This window comes from Sminthopsis crassicaudata, chromosome 4 (assembly GCF_048593235.1).
Source record: "Sminthopsis crassicaudata isolate SCR6 chromosome 4, ASM4859323v1, whole genome shotgun sequence".
Lineage (NCBI taxonomy): Eukaryota > Metazoa > Chordata > Mammalia > Dasyuromorphia > Dasyuridae > Sminthopsis > Sminthopsis crassicaudata.
In genome coordinates, this window is record NC_133620.1 from 362,896,345 (window position 1) to 362,917,472 (window position 21,128).

A 21,128-nucleotide genomic window follows, 5' to 3' on the forward strand; every position below is an offset into this window, starting at 1 on the left:
CCTTTGTTTGCTCCCAAATTTCAAGTATCTCCTACGCAAAAAGTTCCTCACTCTAGGCACATAGGACAACTCATATTAAAAACTCATCTCTGTTTTTGGTTAATCCATAGCCTTCCTCCTATTTTGAATGGAAACTTGAGGAATTGGGTTTAGTGGAAACTGAATCTAAATGAATGACATTTTCAAGAAGAGTTTGCTACTTTTTTGAGGGAAGCAGAGGATTTAAAGAAATGAACTTGTAAAGGTGAAATTAAACAAAAAAGTTAAGGATGGGGAATTTTGTCACTATGAAATTTATTCTGCAATAACATCTTTCCCAATGAGCCAGCAAGGGAGGGCTTGGAGGGAGAATCAATGGGTCCGAATACCGAGAATGCAAACTGAGCAGCATTCTATGTGAAGAAACAAGGAGACTATTCATCCAGATGTTGCCACTACCATCCCTGCAGTGGGTTGTATGAAACATTAGACTTACTTACCTGGATGCTGCAGAGATTTCTGCACTTTCCATGAAAATAGTGAGACACCCCCCACACCAAACCCCTTGTGCATATTTAACCTCATTTTTTAAAAAGTCCAAATCTTTAATGTAAAAATTGAAGCCAAAGCACAGGGTTAAGGAGCCTCCTATCCTCTTTGGCCCCCTATGGAATAGTCCCAGATGATATGATCACATGCTGATTAGACTGATAAGAAGCTACATAAGTCCTTTGTTTCCATTAGACCACACAAACTAATTTAATGGAAAGAACACTAGACTTAAGAGTGTGACAAACCTAGGTTCAAATATTGCCTAAGAAACTTACTAACTATATGATTTAGGACAAGTCACTTAACCTGTAGAACCTCAAGTCTCTCCTCTGTAAAAACGAAGAATTTGGATTCTATGATTGCTAAAGTCTCTTCTAACTTTTATGAACCAAGAAAAAAAATTAGCATCATGGCAAAAAATAGTCTCACAACTAACTCACAAATCCAATTGAAAATGAGATTTGTGATGCCTTTAGTCACCCGACTGAACCCAACTCCCCTCCTTTTCCCCCCTGTTTGCTAGAATCCAACAGTGTGTTTCCCTTGGCTCTGTTCTTTGCACAAAGGTGTTCCAATTAGAGTAAGGTCAGAATAGAGTAAGGTAATCTGTTCTCTAGGATTTTCAGTTCATTTTCTATATCAAGTTCAAATGTGGGCAAAACTATTTTAATTCAATACAGCAATCTCACTCATGAGAAAAATCATGGCCTCCCACCAAAATCAGATAAGTGAAAACCTGCCATAAATGGTTCCCTGGAAGATACAGTGGCATATTATGGGTGTGGATGATGACTACATTTGGCATCCTTCATCTGAAGGTCTGAAAACAATTTCAGACTACAACTAGTGGCATATAGTTCTGTCTCCACTTCATAACAATACAAATTGAGATATAGAAACCTAGTAACCTTCATCATATCATTTCATGAGGTCATTTTAAGGTCATCTAGTCCAATCCCCTTACTTTACTGATGAGAAAATTGAAGCTCAGAGAGAAGTGATTTACCCAATGCTATACAGATAAGTGGGACTTCAAACCAGTTGCACTGACTCTAAATACAACTTTCTCTCCATGATACCATATTGCCTCACTCACAATTCATCACCCTGAGCTTCACTTTCCCTGTCTATAATTGAGGAGGTCTCTTCTATTCTGACTCAATAATCCTTTGATTCTAGACCTTGGCTTATGATTTGTTACCCAGTATCCCAGATTTTAGCCTGAAATTCATTCTCAGTCCTATAGAGAGATGGACAATTCAGGAATAGGAATTACTGAATTTACTGAAAACAGCCCCAAAAATATTCATTCAAAACTACACATCTCCCCAAGGCCAAAGTGCATGCCTAAAATACATAAAAAACAAATCCTCTGGTTAGTCAGTTATCTTTATTAACTGTTTCTTATGTCCTCCTGCCTCTAGGTGGCAGTCCAGTAGTGCAGAATCACATTTACTCATAAAAACAACCAAAACAACTCCTTCTTCAAGGATTATTGGGGTAGAAATAGAATTACTTATTTCCTCTCTATCTAATGAGATAAGAGAATATATCTGAATAGCAACCCAAGTGTAGGTGTCTATAAGACACTTCAATGAAGAAAATCTAGACCTATAAAAAGTCACTTAGTATCTATGGATGGCCTTAAGAATTTGTGAATATATATATATATATATATATATATATACATATATATATATATATATATATATATATATATATATATATATATATATATATATATATATATATATATATGTGTGTGTGTGTGTGTGTGTGTGTGTGTGTGTGTGTGTGTGCGCGCGCGCACGCACCGATACACCTCTATTCTTATTCCCAACTATAAAGATACACACACACTTAAATAAATGCATAGGGTATAGGGAAAAGAACATTAAGTTTGGGGTTCAAATGCCAACTCTTCTCTGTGATTTTAAGGATTTGTTTAACATCTTTGGGCTTCAGTTTCCTCATCTGTAAAAAATTCAGGGGTCTTAATCTGAATCAATGAACTTTTAAAAAATATTTCAGTCTTAATATTCAATGTAATTGATTTCTATTGATATTCTACATAGTTTAATTTGTGAATTTAAAAACACTATTCACTAGACTAACAAAGGATGCATGATATTAAAAAGAGATTAAGAATACTTAATCTAATCCAATCCTTTTTTTTTTTTTTTTAAAGAAAAGGAAGCTGAGGGTTAAGGAGGTAAAATTACCTTTTGGGGGGTCTTAAATGTACTAGCAGAACTAGAACTCAGATCTTGATTCCCTGATGTGATAGTCTATTTTCTTTCCATTAAATCATATTACCTCTCAAAATACCTATAAAATCATGTCGATGAAATATGCAATTATTTGCAACTACTCCTGGGAACATTGGTCCCTGAAAAGTTCTATAATTCACTGCAGGAAGACAATAATGACACAGCAATGGAAAGTGCTGAGAGCCATACACACACTCACCTTACCACCTCCTATTTTATACAGTGAAATCTGACAGCATTAGGGGAGATTAAAAGGGAGAAAGGAATGGCCATCTCTGCCTTTTAGTCTATCCCTTCTCCTTCCTTCTGGAGCAAAGAAGCTTCCATCTAACTCATACTTCCAATTATGACCCCTTTTAGGGAAGATACATTATAGGTTCACAGTTTTTGTTGTGATTTTTTTCCCCTTCTGATCACCGGTTTCATTGCTAAGTGACAATCTATAAATTTGAGATTACTAGCTGTGGGAAGGAGAAGATATCTATTTCTTCTCTCACATCACTTGTGTCTCTTCCCTAGTCTTATAACTACCAGCCAAACAGCTAGGTTTCTGAATTCTCTCCTAATTCACAGGATAGCCAGGATAAATCCTTTTGGATTTATGATTGTTAATGTAGCCATGGGATAAGATGGTCACAGATTCAAAGGTCACCTAAATCAACCCAATTATTTAAAGAATGGAAAAACTAAATCCATAATAGTTAAGTGATTGCCCAAGGTCACATAGCTATTAAATGGCAAAGGTGGGATATGAACCCAGATTCGCTGATTCCAAATTGAAGGATGATCTGAAATTTCCTTAAAAGGTATATAGGGGACTACATAAGAACACTGGAATCATTACTTTATACTTGTACTTTTTTCTTGACCCCAAGATTAACATATTTTGACCAGATTTTACTGGATTTCAGGGCTGATTAGGCAACCCTGCAGGCTTGGATGTGGTTAACTTTTGACTATTTCTCCTTATTGGAAAAAAAACAAAAAGGAACAGATTTGCCATCATTGACAAGCATCATTCCCAAGAACGTGCCATTCCTCTGAAGGCAATTCCCAAAGATGAGCTCCAGAAACATTTTTTTATCAAAGTCAGCATCATTGGAGAGAATGAGTCACCTCCTAAAATGACTCCTTTAAAAAAGGATGACAATCTTAAGTTCTAGTCTGTCTATTTAAAAAAAAATCAAGCTCATGATTTTATAGTCACACATCTGAGCCGTTGTCAAGACAACGATGTCAATTCAGTGGAAACAGAAACAGTTTGAGTAAACATATGTGTGGATTGACAGGTTTTTCCCCCATTCTTCAATCCATTGTTTAGGCATTCTGTAGATAGAATCCAAGTCAAAGTTGCCTCTTCTGAAGTATAATTATAGTAGGCAGCTATCTTGTTTCATCCTTGAGTAATCTGATTTCACTAGCTAATGTATTTTTGTTGATCTTCAGTCATTTCAGTTGTGTCCAACTCTTTGTGATTCCTTTGGGGATTTCCATGGCAAAGATGCTGGAATGGTTGGCTCCTTCTTTCTCCAGCTCATTGTATGGATGAGGAAACTGAGGCAAACAGGGTTTAGTGACTTGCCCAGAGCCACACAGCTAGTCTGTATCTGAGGGCAGATATAAACTCAGGAACATGAGTCTTTCTGACTCTAGGCCTAGCATTCCATCCACTGTGTCACTTTGGTATGTTTTAAAGTAGCTCAATAGATTTTTACCAGAGAATCTACTATAATCATCTCAGTATAAGCCTCTATTTCCCTTTTTAGAGTTTGTAAAATGTGGGTCATCAGTGATCCTCCATGCCAACAATGAAGTTTTTTTTTTTCAGATATCACCAGCATTAATAGACACATTCAATCAATTGGTCAATCAATCATTCAACATTTACTATATTCTATAATTAGGCTCTGTACTAGAGATACAAAGAATGAAATAATCCCTACATGGGAGGAGTTTACATTATAATGTTACATCCAAAGCTCAAACATATATGTTGTTATACATACACACACACACACATATATATATACATATATATATATACGCACACATAAATACAAATAAAAAGGTGAATACATGCAAATATATCCTCAAAAAGTCAATGTAAGGTAGTTTAGGAGGCAGGACATTAAAGTAGTTGGAGTATTAAGAAAAACTTGAGTGGAGAGAAAGATTTCAGGGAGACCAATCAGGAAGCTCTTACAATAATCTGACTGAGGAGAATGTGAACAAATAGATTTAATAAGAAGAAAAGGCCTTATGTACCACCTACTATATGCCAAATCATATAAATATATTATTTTATCCTTAATATAACGCTGAAAAGTAGATACTAATATCATCCCCATTTTACAGTTGAGGAAATTAAAGAAGACTAAGTGTTACACAACTAGTGTCTGAAACAGGTTTTGAATTTGTTTCCTAACTCCAAGCATATACACTCTCCACTGTACCAAGTAGCTACCCCCTGGTTCCAATCAAAGAATTCCATTTCTGGAAGAGATCTCAATGCTAACCTAAGCCAAGCCAGATTCCATTAAGAAACCTAATTGTCCCCATGCCTGGCTAATTAAAGCCTAGATTTACTTGAATCCTCCAGTAAAGGGGATCCCACTTTTGAATTTTAAAACATCCAATCCACATTATTATAGCTCTAGTTGTTACTAAGTTTTCTTTTTTTTCTTTCTTTTTTTTTTACTTCAAGCCTAACTTTGCCCCTTAACTATTTCCATTTATTGTCCTATTTCCAGAGAACAATTATAATTCTTCTTCCACAGAACAACTTTTAAAATAGTTTGGAGCACCAAGATAGTGCAATGGATAGTGGACCTAGAGATAAGAAGACTCATTTCCCTGAGTTCAGACTTTGTTTTAGACACTTTCTACCTGTGTGACTCTAGCCAAATCACTTAACCCTGTTTGCCTCAATTTCCTTATCTGTAAAATGAGCTGGACAAGGAAATGGCAGACCACTCCAGTATCTTTGCTAAGAAAATCCCAAATGGGGTCATAGTCAGACATGATTGAAAATGACTGAATGATAGTTATCATGCCCACATGAATCTTCTCTTCATAAAGCTAAACAACCCTATTTACTTCAAATGACTTTTCTTGTGACGTGAGCTCAAGTTCCTCTACCATTTCCATGGCTCTATTTGACTCATTCTACAATTTGCCAGTTTTCTTTCTAACATCTGATACTTAGCATTGGGCTGACCTAGGGAAGAGTATAATCCACTGGCTTACTATTTCCCTAATCCTAAAAACTGTGTCTATTTTCATGTGATCTAAAATCATAGAAACCAGCATTTTTTACCTCCCTATTAATTTGTTGAGTCCTATGGACCTTGGAGGCCCTAGGTATTTTTTAAAATAAATCTCTATTTTGTGTTCAAAGCCTTTCCTATCCTGTCCCTTTCCCACCTTTTCTGTCTTCTTACATATTAATCATATTAAATTTCATGACATACTTTGCAACTAAATAATGTTTTCCTCCTTGCTGTCCCTCAAAGCAGACACTTCATTTCCTGGCTCTTGGCATTTTGGAGGGGACTGGCTTCCATGTCTGAAATACTCTCTCTCTTCATCTTCATTCCTCTTGGCTTCCTTTAAGTCCCAGTTAACATCCATTTTCTATGAGAAATCTTTTTTGATGCCTCTTAATGTTAATGCTTCCAGTCTATTGATTATCTTCAATTTACCCTATATGTACATAATTATTTACATACTGACTCCCCCTCCATTAGGATATGATCCCATTGAGAGCAAGGATTATCCTTTACATACATAGCACCTAGCACAACATCTAGTGCATAGTAAGGATTTAATAAATGTTAGTTGAATGAATGACTATTCTATACTTATAAAATTGATTTATTGAACCACAATGTTAAAATTTTACATTTATCACTATTTAGTTTTATTATCTTAGACAATGTCTATCATTCTGGCCTGTCAAGATTTTTTTGGATACTGTCAACTAATAAATTAATTATTCCCCCAGATTAGTATCATTGGAAATTTTGATGTTTACCATCTATTCTTTTAATAAGGTTACTGATTTTTCTTTTCTTTTCTTTTTTACATTTTGATTGTTTTTATTATAGATTTTTAAATACAAAACATATGCATGGGTAACTTTTCAACAATGACACTTGCAAAAATTTCTGTTTCAACTTTTCCCCTTCTTCTTTCCACCACATCCCCTAGATGGCAGATAGTCCCATACATGTTAAATATGTTAAACTATATGTTAAATACAATATATGTATACATATTCATATAATTATCTTGTTGCACAAGAAAGATCAGATTTAGAAAGAAGGTAAAAATAACCAGAGAAGAAAAAACAAAAATGCAAGCAAACAATAACAGAAAGAGAGTAAATGCTATGTTGTGGTCCATACTCATTTCCTAGTGTTCTTTCTCAATTAGAGATCAGTTGAAATTGATTTGGATCCTCTCATTGTTGAAGAGAGCCACATCCATCATAATTAATCATCATGTAGTATTGTTATTGAAGTGTATAATGATCTCCTAGTTCTGCTCATTTCATTTAGCATCAGTTCATGTAAATCTCTCTAAGCCTTTCTGTATTCATCCTGCTAGTCATTTCTTATAGAATAATAATATTTCATAACATTCATATACCACAATTTACTTAGCTATTCTCCAATTAGTAAGTATCCATTCAATTTCCAGTTTCTAGCCACTGCAAAAACAGCTGCCACAAACATTTTTGAACATGTGGGTCCCTTTTCCTTCTTTAATATCTCTTTGGGACATGAGCCCAGTAGAAACACTGCTGGATCAAAGGATTTGCAGAGTTTAGTAACTTTTTGAGTATAGTTCCAAATTGCTCTCCAAAATGGCAGGATTCTTTCACAACTCCACCAACAATGCATTTGGTCACTGATTTTTCTTAAAGGACAAGTCCTTTTGTTGAATTATAATAAATAGCACATAGTGGCCTTTTCAGGTACCTATTTGTGATTCAAAGGGAACAAAAATTTTTGAATAGAATATGTAATCTCACTACACTCCAGTTTCTCCATCCATAATTAGAAGAAGCAAAGACATTACTAAACTTGCATTAAATATCAACAACAATAACAATAGCAAGAATTCAAACAATGCTTTAAGGCTTACAAAGTACTTTGCTAATATATCTTCACAGTAACCCTTTGAGGTAGGTGTTAACACTAATTCCATTTTGCAGATGAGGAAACCAAGACTATGAAGTGTTAAATGATTTTTCCTAGATCACATTGCAAAGCAATATCTGAGGAACAATTTGAATATAAATCTTACCATCTCCAAGCCCCAAACTCTTATCCCCCTGCTCTACATCAGCATTAACAAAGCAGCTTTACCCTGTGGTAAATTCCTCCAATTCTTCCAATAAGAACTACAAGATATCCTAAATTCATACCTCTAAAGTTAAAAGAGACCTTAAACATCACCTCACACCCATTTTATAGATGAGTAAACTGAAACCCAGTAAAGCTATTCCACTTGACCAGCATCACATAGATATAGAGTCTTTCAGCTGGTATATAAATATGTATCACCTGGCTTCAAAATTAATGTTCTTTTTGCCATACCACATAGTTTTATTTTATTTACCTTATCCAGAGTAATTTTGTCACTATGCCCTTGATAGAAATTAATTTCATATTTGGTCCTTAGTAGCTTATCTTAAGCTTGATAGCTTTTCTTAAATAAATATCTAGAACCCAAATGCACCAATATTGAAAAAGAGTGGGGAGAAGAAAAGGAATTGGGGTTACAAGGCACTGAGTCAGGCTCTTGGACTCTGCTGGTAAGGAAATTCATTCATCCTTAGCACATTCCTTATCTTCATGTTCACAGGCTAGGTCTCTAGATTTATCTGTTTTGCACACTGAGTTCCCCCTGCCATTAATTAGCTCCCCAGGTCTCAGTAGCCAAGGCTTTTGGTCATCTAACACTACAATAGCATGAAGCCCACATCAGGAGTCGGGGAGGGGTCCCTGACCCAGCTGCCAGCCCACTCACCACCCACTCACAGACCCTCTATTGTACTGGTGAGGAAGGCAATACAGAAAGGACTTTACTGGGCTGGAGGAGAGACAAACAGGAATGAGGCAGGGAGGCCCCTGCTTGGAGGTTTCCAGCACTTGTGAGACTGAAAAAAGAAAGAGTAGAGCATTGGGGGGGGGGGTATGGTCGAGACAGTGGAGGGTAGATAATAAAAGAAGAAGGAAATAGAGCCAAAAAGAAAAGTAGATGGGCAGGATAAGCAGTTGGAAAGAAGATACTGGGACTTCTCTATTCAATCAAACAAAACAAAGCATCACCAAAGCAAGCCTGAGTATAATTCCACATTTGTCCCTTCTCCAATTCCATCACCTATATTTCATTGTATTTATTTTTTAAGTCTTTTTTTCTTACTGCCAAGATTTTAGATAACTGTGAGGTTAATGAGGAGACCTAAGCTTGGAATTTTTGTTATTTGGGGAATGTGTATGTTTTAAATTATGTATGATAAGACAAATAATTGATGGATAAAGGTTGTTTTTATCTAGGTGAACACTTCTTAAACTTCTTCTACTCATGACCCCTTTCCTCCCAAGAAATTTTTATGTGACCCCAGACATATAGGTATAAAATAGATATACAAATCAAACATTTGCTGATAATAAATCATAATTTTATAACCCTCACAATCAATTATGAGACTCATATAGGGTTGCAACCCCCAGTTTAAGAAACTGGTATCTAGGTCAGGAAGTCCCAGTATGGAAACTCATTCTACTGATTCAGAAATAATTCTTGAAAACTTACAGTCTTAGAAGACTACTTGTTGTAGTGAGAGTTTAAGTGACTTGGCAGTGGCCACATAGCTAGTATATCTCAGAGACAGAGCTTAAATCCTGATATTTCTGTCTCCAGAGATAACACAGTATAGGATATGAAGTCAAGAACTAGAAGAGCCACATGCTACCTATATTTTCAAACTTCCTCCAGCACCTGGAGCTCCCTTGCCCCCTCAACACCCAATCATCTATGCCCCCTTATCACCCTGGAATCTCCCTCTGTCAGGCTGGCTCCCTCTTTCCACTGCTGAGTGTCTCCTGGAGTCTCCATTTAAATCCCACTTCAGACATTAACTTGCTGTGTGACCCTGGCTAAGCACTTCTGTCTGCTTCAGTTTTCCTATCTATAAAATGAAGATAATAATAGTAAATATTTCTAGAGTTCTTCTGAAGATAAAATGAAATAATATATGTAAAGCATTTTGCAAACTTTCAAGTTCTACATACATGCTAATTGTTATTGGTGGTTGTGGTGCTTGAAATAGTGTTGTGGTGGTTGTTATTATTTTGTTGTTGTTTGGAGAAGCACATGTTGACCATCTCTCATTGCCTTCCCAGCTTTGTGTTCACATTCCAGATTTCAAAATCTTGCCCCTACAATGGACACCTTTATTCTCCTTATCCTGATTTCTCAGTTCCCCCCCTTTTTTTGTCTTCCTCTATTAGACTATAAGCTCCTTGAGCAGAGGTACTGTGTTTCTTTTTTGCTCATATTTGTATTCCCAACATTTATTACAGTGCCTGACATGTAATTTTATTCCTTTATGCCTGATATTGGATTAAGTCACTTTGGAAAATTAGTTTCCTCATCTCCAAAATGAGATAGTTGGCATAAGAACAAAGCAAACCCAAGGAAAGGACTATGAGAGCAGCCCTTTAAAGAAAGTAATTGATATACCATTGATTCTATATCTTGTTAATGAAGGGACTGAATTTTAGAATGTTTGACTTATTTGTTTACTTTTACGAAGTGAGGCAATGTAGAACAGTATGAGTAGCATCCCCTCTTTAATCAGAGAACCTGGGTTCAAATCTCACCTCTGTCACTATCTACTTGGGCTTTCACATTACATCTGTGGTTCTCAATTTCTTCATCTGTAAAGTAAAACAATATGACTTGATGACTTCCAGAGCTGTAGAACTATGAACTACATTAAATATAAATGCATCTATATACATTTTAATTAATTAATTAAGGGAGGAGAATTAGACTGAATGGGCTTTTAAGTCCCTTCAAAATTTTAAATCTATGATCTTATAGCTCCAAGGCCAGCTTTCTATCCACTATAACAAACTGCCTCTCAAATCTGATCTCAGTGGGAATATACTTGTATTACACACATATACACACACACAGACAAAGATATATATATATATCTATATATTGTATATAGTATATGTGTTATATGTATACACATACATACAACATATAAATTAGGTATGGAATTAAAGTGCTGTCATGGCATTTTAAAAATCATTTATTAAATGATGCATTCATCCCCCAAGGTTTGTGTGCAATCATGTAATTCCACCATATGTGTACATATATAATAAAAAAAAAATCACTGGATGCTTTAACCAAAGGACAATCCCTCCTTTTCTATACAATTTGGGGAAAGGGGGAGTGAGGATCGAGAGGGGGCTGAGAGTACAGTTACTGGGTCAATTCATCAACCAGAAACCGGTGACATGCACTCTGACGCCGAACTCGTGTCTAAAAATACACAAATGTATACGGATTTGTTTGAAACTGTCCAAGCCTATATTTAGGACATTCCCAGCAAGGCTATAATGAGACTGTGTTTGAGAACTTCAGTCACAGCAGACTCTACCATTAATCTGAAGTTAGTTAAATTAACAACATTTAGGACTGGCTTGTCAATCTCCGTGTTCCAGGAAATTGCACCTTGAGGCTACTAATATTGCCAATTTTTCCACCAGAGTGTGTGCGGGCGCGTGTGTGTATGTGTGTGTGTATGTGTGTGTATTTTTTTTTTCCTTCAGACCCTCCATGTGCATACACCATCACTGCTTTCTTACATCCACAGCACTTACATTATCATTTATTCTGGCCTCCTTTAGCTTTCCCCAGGGATTTCACATAGTGTAGCTGCTCAGTGAAAGAGTTTTTTAGCTTTATATTTATTTGTTTATTTTTCTGTCATGGCTCATGACTGAGGCTTAAAAAAAAGTGTGACAGTATTCAGAGTGCGTGATTGACTGCTGGAGCAACATTCATTAACCATGACAAATCTGCAGGAAAACACAGTCCTGAGTGTTCTAAACAGCAGTTAAAAAAGAGACAGAGAGACAGAAAGAAAGAAAGAATGAAAGAAAAAGAAAAAAAGAAAGAGAAAGAAAAGAGAAAGAGAGAAAGAAAGAGAAAAAGAAAGAAAAAGAGAAAGAAAAAAGAAAAAGGACTAAACTAATTTTTCATTGACCTCATCTGTAAATAAATTTGATGGTGAATAGGAACAATTATAAATTAATATTCATTTCCTGCTATTAATACAAACATGACTATGAACATGAAGAATATGAATATATAACCACCTAATTTCCATTTCAAAATACAACTCAACAAATTTCCACTTGAATTGTCTTCTTAAATTTCACCCCCATTGCTGAAAGAATGGAATTGCTCTTTCACTTGAGAAGATCTCCTTTGGTCCTTAGGAGCCCTGGGGTTCATAAGCTAAAAGGTATCGAACTTAATCTAAAAGATCCAACTGAGAAAGCTACTTCTTGAAGTCTCAAATGATTTAGTTCATCTTCTGAATTCCTCTGGAGTCTTCATGATATTTTTTCTCCCCTATTTCCAGAATTCTACCATCTAAATAAGGATCTCAGCCACTTGGTGATGGAAATTTAAATGACTGTCATTAATGCAATGATTTTTAAAGTCTTTTTATGCCTTGGATTCCTTGCCTAAACTGCTGAAGCCTATGGACTCCACATAATGCATAAAATAAATAATCTATAAAATAAAACACAGGATTACAAAGAAAACTAATTAATGCATATTGAAATAAAGGTGTAAATTTTTCTCATCCAAGTTCAGAGATTTCTCTTCAATGAGTAACTTTATTCTCCTTGCTCTCATTTCTGAGCCCCCTTTTGCCTTCTCCATTGGAATATAGGCTCTTTAAGGGCAGGAACTGCCTTTCTTTATTTTTTTCTTCCTATTTGTATACCTATAACTATTGTGTCCTTCCTCCTTACCTTTTCCTCTTAAAACCTCCAATGTCCTTGCTTATATAGATCAGTTTTCTGATCACCTTATTTATTAACAATACACACTCTCTCTTCAAATTCATATATATTTATTTGCCTATTTATACTCACCAAGGATAAAGTCAGATTTTTAGGGTATAGGGAGTAGGACTTTTTTTCTCCTGTCTTTCTTCTGTCTCATATCTTTGTGTCTCCGGTATCTAACACAGTGTGTTGTCCATAATTAGTGCTTAATAAATGCTTATAAAATTGAATCTCTTTCCCTGCAGTCATCAGTCTTGAAAGCAGGTCAACACATCTCAACATTTTGGTCCAAGAAGCGCAACAGAGGGTGAATGAGCTGTCTGCCCAGGTGGAGAACGAAGGATTCAGTATGGACAGTACAGATAAAGAGAAACAACTGAAAGCTTGGGAATGGAGATATCGACTCTACAAGCGCATGAAAACAGGCTTTGAACATGCCAGTGAGTAGTAGCAAACTTGCAAATTTGATTAGCTTCTATCTTTTTTTGAGTCAATTAGTTATCTGTCTTTACTCTTTGGGGGACCACCCATTCAGTATAAGGACACTAGGAACCTAGCAGTTGGAAAAAAGTGGGAGCAGATTTAGGTGAAGGGGTAGATAGATCTCTTGCTCCATTTTCTTATTATTAAGATTCCATGTCTATAAATGTGTGTCTCCAGTGACTCCAAGGCTGGATACACTCTCCTGTTTCAATTTTCTCCCTCCATGAGTTTTAAAAATGCATGAAAATGGGCCTGTTGACCTGTTTTTAGCCTTATGACCTTAAAAAAAAGTGGGTAAGAGTATATTGTTAAAAAAATTTTTTTTTTGCTTCAATTATAAGACTTCTAGTAAAAGCACAGGATCTATGTTTTCGATTTTCTGCTGTACTTTGTACCTGTTAATATAAGCTATGACTGAATTTTGGCAACTGCTAAATGTGAGCTAACAAAGAAGATAATTTTCAAATTTTTTAATTTAGTTTTTTCCCACTTCTATTCTTGAAGATAATTATTTGTTAAAGTATTTTGCTTCCATTAAAGCATATGAAACTTTCCCTGAGACTATCTCTCAGAGTAAATTCAAACACACTTGAGAAAAGCAAGGGAATTGTCATTAAGTATGTAGATACTTTTACTTAATTAGTTAGTCTTAGTATTTGGTACTAAACAGAAACATAATTCATTCATTTGCTAATTATTCTTTCAAGCAGGGAGTAGCCAGAGTTCTAGGCTTTGACTGTAATATACACATTGACTCTATACCAAACACAAACAACTAGATAGTGCTGTTCCTGAAATCAGTTGGATTTGGCTGAAATCCAGTTGGATTTCACTCTTAGATACTTGCTAGCTGTGCAACCGTAGATAAGTCACTTACCTTGCCTCTGTTTCCTCATCTATAAAATTATAATATCAATAAAGTGCTTTGCAGGCCTTGAAGTTATTATTATTATTCCAGCAATTCTTTGTTGGGGTATAACATCTACATGAATAGTCAGCCTCAATTATTCATTCTTTTTGAAATAAATGTGATAAAAAGTACCTATCAATCAACAAGCATTTATTAAGTACTTACTATATGACAATCTCTGAGGTCTCACACACACATACACACACACACACACACACACACACACACACACACACACACACACACACATCGCTACCCTCAAAGAGCCTACATTCTAATGGGGAAAACAACATACACATATTTGAGTATACATAAAAGTTAGCCCAGGAAGATATAGGTTACCTTGGTGGAGAAGGCTTAGGAGCTACAGGTCCCAGGAGAACTCATGTAGATTTGATTCTATAAGGTAGTGTTTCATAGCCATACTTACCTCTTCATCCCCAACATTTAGCATAATGCTGACACATAGTAGAAAAGAATGAATAATTGAAATGAATGAATGAAATAATGAATAGGGAAAAACATTTCATGAATTTTCTAAGATTCTCTCTTGAGCTAAACTGTTATTTGCTTGAGTATGAGGCACACTGGACATAGCTCACTAAGTCCATGATGACATTGAATATCTGAACTGGTTGGCTAACTAGGCTCCTAAGTGATAATGTCCAAAAGTCAGTAGAGACAAAACCTTCTATGGTGTGTATTTCAGGGCACTCTGAAGAGGGGATAACACTGTTTGAATGAGATTTGCTATGATGATCTTGTGTTTTCTCTTTGATCTCAGGACCTCCTGAGGTGCCAACCAATGTCTGTCTCGTGGTAACCAGTAACACATCACTCACTGTCACCTTTCAAGAGCCTCATAGTGTCAACGCAGCTGTAGTGACCAAATATAAAGGTACTGGATTTCAGACATTTTTTCCCCTTCATTGATCTTTCTGAGGAAAAAAAGAGCTGTCTAGGGATGGAGTTGTCCCCTGTTCTGTTTGTTTGTTTTCCTTGCTGATATAATCTTCTCTTATGAATAGGCCTTTACTGTTGAAACATTTCCTACTGGGAGCAAAGGAATGACAGTAGATAGAATAAGAAGAAAATCAGTATAGGGGCCTGAACTGTGAGTCTTAGAGCCCTCAAAAATAGATGAGATTTTTGATATTTTATTTCCCCAGTATCTGGCATATTGTAGGAACTTCCTAAAAATGCTCATTTAATGAATGCTGGACCCCATTACCTAAGCAAAGTGGCTTTGGGTGTTGGGCAAAGCCCTCCAATAAGTTTTCACTGGAAAAAACCTGAGCACAATCAGTGACAAACAACCAGGGATACATCTAGTTTAGAAATAGAGAAACTGAGGCTCCTGGGACTGCAGTTGTTCTGGAAAGGATCAGTGACTTCATTACCCTTTTTGTTTCCATCCATTCTTCTGGGAATGATAAAAAAAATTAGAGAAATTATTCAGTGGGAGTTAAGTGAGTGTTTGAAGGTTAAATCAAGTTCAGACATTTCTCTAAATGTCTACGTCTTTCCCTCTTTGCATTTTTTAAAAAAGCAAAAACAGTGCTGACCAAACAGATGTTACCTTCTCATGCTTTATTTGTGAGTTCTCTGAAAGCTCTAATTTATCCAGAGCTCTTTCATTTTCTATCCCAATACCATGTGTTCCAATAGAATGTAAGCTCCTTGAGGGCTACAATTCCTTTTTGGAGGCTCTGCAAAAGACCAACAACCAAATTTGGCACATAGTAGGGATTTAGCAAATATTTGAATGAATAAATACCAGAAAATTCCATCAACATTTCCACTTTGACATTTCTCTTGGGAGATTTGTATTTAATTTAGGTTGGGAAAGAAAGGTCACAAATATTCCATTAGTGACTTGAGGAGCTTCATTAAGCATTATGAATAGAATTGTCTGTTACATCATGAAATGAATTTCCTGGTGTTAATTTATAAATTGAGTCTTTAACCTGACCATTCATGAGAGTTATTTTAAATAGAGGAAAAGCTATTGTGCCCATAGAAACAGCATGACAGTTCTGGAACTATGGATTAGTCTTGATCACTTAATATAGGAATATCAGCAAAGTTACCAGAGACAGAGCTAATTATTTTGTTTTCCTTATTTAAAAAAAAAGGAAAAGAAAAAGAAGGAACAATGAAGAAATCCACTGAGTAAAATTGCAATTATCCAATTGGTTAGAGGGAAGGTTTAACCAAGCAGTATTTGGGGTTTGGCAAAAACATCTCACACTACTTTCCAGACTTTCTGGGTTCAGCAAAATCCCAAGCCTATTTGGTCAACCACTTTTTCCCCTTAATGCTTAAGCTTGTGTGTGTTTGTAAGGAAAAAAAATCTGATCCTTCTGTTTCTCATTTGTTTACACTCAACTCATCAGCATGCTATTTGGTAACAGTGAGAAGATATCCAAGAAGCTTTTTAACAGCATCTTGTTTATAAGCCCTCTTCTTCAGACCTGGGGCTGGGTGTTGTGACAGCCACCAGTAGTGCTTGAGGCTCAGGAGGTTCAAATTCAATTTGAAACCAGGAGACTTCAGGGGTTTCTTGACTGTGCCAAAAGTGCTGTCTGGTTTCTGACCATATCTCCCATGGATTCTGTGATGTGAAGGTATATGCAGTAGAGTGCTACTGTTGGGCTTTTCCCTGGCTGCAAGAACTCTGTGAGTTTTGGTTCTCCTCTCATCAATTTGCATGAGTTGTTCCATAAAGCTATTTTCAGATACGTCACTACTTTGGATGGGAGCCTCTTTCCAAGTCTTCTTCTCACTTACTTTAGGTACATTCCCTGCTCCCACACAGTTGCTGAAATGGGTTGTCATTTGCTCTTCTGTGAAATTCTGTTGATTCTAGATCGGTGACCAAAATGCAGTCGAACAAAATGACATTTTGCTGTTCTTTGCTGGAGCTTCAGAAAGGATTCATCCAAATGGTTACATTGTTGAAGCATAGGGTGGCATCTGGTTTGCATCCACCAAATGGGTTGTTTTCTAGATAGTTTGGGCTTTGCTTTTTTAACTGGGAATACTCATAGTTGGAGGTTTATTAATGATTAGATTCTACAGTGATTATTGCAATGCAATAACTATTAAAACCTCCCAGCAAGGGCAACAAGCAAAGTCTGAAATGGTCTGCTTTCCCATCTTATCTTCTAAAGATCTGGACACTGCCAAGTATAATTTCTCTCCTTTATTTTTCTTCACCTTATGGTAAAGCCTTGGAAATTTTCAAGGCTTCTGTCCTTTCACAAATTATGAGTTCATCATAAAAGCTGATCATTTGTTTATCTGCTTTCTACCATGATCAGACCTGACCCTCTGGTAGTCATTCCTCCAATTAGTATACCAGCTCTTCCCTCCATTTCCTTTCCAATTGCGGGGGTAGGAGCATTATGGAATAGATCATGATGATTTCAAGGAAAATTCCTGACAAATTTCTATCCTAGGAGGAGGCTGCCATCATTTCTGAAAATGCCAGTTACCTACCAGGGGATTCTGATTTTGACCTTAAACAATAGCCTAATGGTATTTTATCACAATATTTGAGGGCAAATAAGACTTGATGATCCAGATCTTCTAGGTACCTAAGTTTTTTACTGGCTGTCATATTTTTGGAAAACTGCCTTTGGGCTTTCAGAGGTTCTAGGCCATAGCATCACCAGTTGCCATGGTGGAAAGAGTCATGAAGATCACTGGCTCTTCACCAGCCACATACAAATTGAGAGGTATATCTTGACATTTCAATGTCTGTTTAGTTCATTAGGTGAAGACCACCTCTCATGACTTCCAAGTTGCCACAATAGTGTAGCAGAGAACTGTAGATTCAAGGAATCTGGGTTCAAATCTCACCTCTTTATGCTTACTATCTGTATGACAGGGTACATCATTAAATTTTCCTGGTCTCAGTTGCCTCAACTGTAAAAGGAAGGAATTATACAATATATAATTGAAGACCTTTCTGACAATGTAGAATCTTAACTTTCACCAACACTTCCCATCCCCGATATAGTCATTAATGGCTGACTTGGAAGAAGAAATGAAGAACCTCAATCATCCTCTATAATGCCTTTATATATTCTACCAATTATCCCACCTCCTTGATGCTCCTATTACTCTCAGAATACACTGAAGATGTACAAAAACTCCTGCCTTAGTAATTACCACCCTCATGTCTATTGTTAATCTCCACTTTCACTACAGTCTATCCCTAAATTATTCCATGCCCTTTCTGCTATACCCACTGTAAATGTAAATGTGGCATTGAAGGGTTTAACAAGCTCTTTTCCTCCAGGGTATGGTAATACAGAGAATTCAGTCAGTCAATAAACTTTTATTACGTGCTTACTATGTGCCAGGTACCAAACTAGGAATACAAAAATAAATAAACAAATAAACAAATGAATGAATGAATAAACAAACAAAGAGAGGAGAGTCCCTGTTCACAAGGAACTAAGTCTGATGGAGGGAACAAGATGGAAATAACTAGGTACAAACAAGCTATGTTCAGAATAAGTAGAAAATAACAGAGGGAAGGTACTAGCATTAAAGGAAATCAGGAAAGATTTCTTGTAGAGATGGAATTTTACTTGGAGCTTAAAGGAAGCCAGAAGATGGAGAATTGGGAGGCAAAACATTTCAGGAATAGGCAGTAGCCAGTGAAAACACCAGAGTCAGGAGATGGGGTATTGTGTTCAAGATAAAGCCTCTCAAATTCAGACATCCCCTTAATAGGGAGTTTGCCGATAACTAATTAGAACTAAGAATATTATAAGCGCAAGTTTCCCAAATAGTATTTGAAAATAGAACACAGAAACCTAGGAATAATTCCATGAGAAAATGTCAGGATAGTGGATGTTTTCTTCTCTAAAAGATTAAATATTAAATTATGTATTATGGCAATGGCGATTGTTCAGTACATAAATAGGCTCAATTATTTTCTGTTTTGCTGTAGACTTTTCCCAATCAAGTTTTCATTTTGGAAGTAGGTTCCATTCCCCTCAGATCCCATGGAACAATATTTAAGTGTTCTATTGATATATTTAGATAGATTAGAACACCCAAACGTGTTCTGAGATCAAACCATTTTGGAAATTACTAATATACCATTTGTATCATCCTCACCAAATTGCCAAAATTTGCATTTTTAACATCTTTAATCTTCTGAAGTTTTGAGGCCACATAAAAATTGGATAGAGCAAGAAGCCCCTTAGAGAAAAGAAAACTTGTGTTCAAATCTGGCTTCTGCTATTTCCTAGCTATATGACTCTGGGACCAGAACTTAATGCATTTACCCCAAAGTCTCAGACTTAAGGATTACATAAGAGATAGGTTTTAATCACTACTGATGGACAAGTCCCCACACTGGGAGTTATCTGCCACATGAAATCATAGCTCCTTTACTTATTTTTAATAATTTTATAAGAAAATTTCATAAAATAGAATTTTATGAGAAATTTTTAATTTATAATTTATAAGAAATTTTCTAAAATATAATTTTATAAGAAAAAATTTAATGGGAATTTATGGCAGGGACAACTATGGAAAGATTTTTATAGTAGGAGGGCTCTTCAAATTATACCATGAAGGGAGCTACTCATAGTGTTCAAGGCAGCTCAGACACTTGCCAGCTGTGTGAACTTGGGCAAGGTCCATGGCTTCTCAGACTCAATTCCTCCATTTATAAATAATACATGGACTACTTACTTCACAGGGAGGTTGTAAGGATCAAATGAGATGGTATATGCTTTCTAAACATAAAGCACTATATACTTGTCAACTCTTATTATTTATTACTACAAATTTTCGCCTGGCTTCATGAGAAGAGAAAAAATAAATTAAGAGATTGGAACACTATCCACACTAAAATGAAAGCCTACAGGGATAATCCCAGCTGCAAAGGGAGACCACTGTTTCTATACTTCTAAAGAGAAAGTTGAAATTTTTTGAACATTTCCAATTTGGGAGGAAGGTATGTTTTGGTGGATTTACAGAAGTAGGCTAGTAAATGCTTAACTATTGACTCTGGGGGAGGGGAAGGTACACATGGCACACTTTTAATTCAATTTGCATTATTTGTATTTTTTCCATTATTTTCTTAAGGGTTGACAATCAGCAAGACCATAATTCAAGCCCTGATTTTTAAAGGTCATCAATTTCCTGAGCATAAATACTCACACTGAAAAATCTAGTGAACTGACTTCAACACACTTTTATGAAAAATCACTACTCTTAAGAATCAAAGGTCCTCTATTCAAATCCCATCTTCAATGCTAATTACCTACACAATCTTGGACAAAGTTGTTACTTTCCTCATCTATAAAATGAGAGGGAAAGGAAGTAGAAAAGATCTATGATCTGAGATCATAGTGATTTCTTGGAAAAGATGGTGTGACTTTTGTCTATTGCTGTCTTAGACTTTCTACTATCATTGTTATTATATTCCCCTCATTGGCCTGTTCTCTTTATTTTTGCCTTGTAAATTTTTAAGGTGACTAGGTAATGCAGTGATTAGAGTATTAGCTTTGGAATCAAAAATAACAAAATATGATTCTTGCTTCAGATACTTATTGTTGATCCTAGGCAAATCACAAAATATCTCTCAACCCTAGAATCCTCATTTCTATAATAAGGATAATAATAGCACCTACCTCAAAAGATTTTTTATAAGGACCAAGAAGATAACATGGAACAAACTTTTAAGATTTTATGGTGTTCTATAAATTCTAGATTTTCTTTCAATTTTATTTGGTCACAGAATCTTCAAATGTTAGGAATGGGACGGACCTTAGGGACCACCTAACCTAG

At 35.9% G+C, this 21,128-nt stretch overlaps 1 protein-coding gene across 1 annotated transcript in view; it reads left to right on the forward strand.

Moving 5' to 3' along the window:
* Positions 1–21,128, forward strand: part of ANKFN1 (ankyrin repeat and fibronectin type III domain containing 1) — a 555,599-nt gene that overhangs the window by 407,442 nt on the left and 127,029 nt on the right. Inside the window, 2 exon segments of the mRNA XM_074261847.1 lie at positions 13,162–13,356; positions 15,094–15,207. Coding sequence (XP_074117948.1) covers positions 13,162–13,356; positions 15,094–15,207 — 309 coding nt within the window.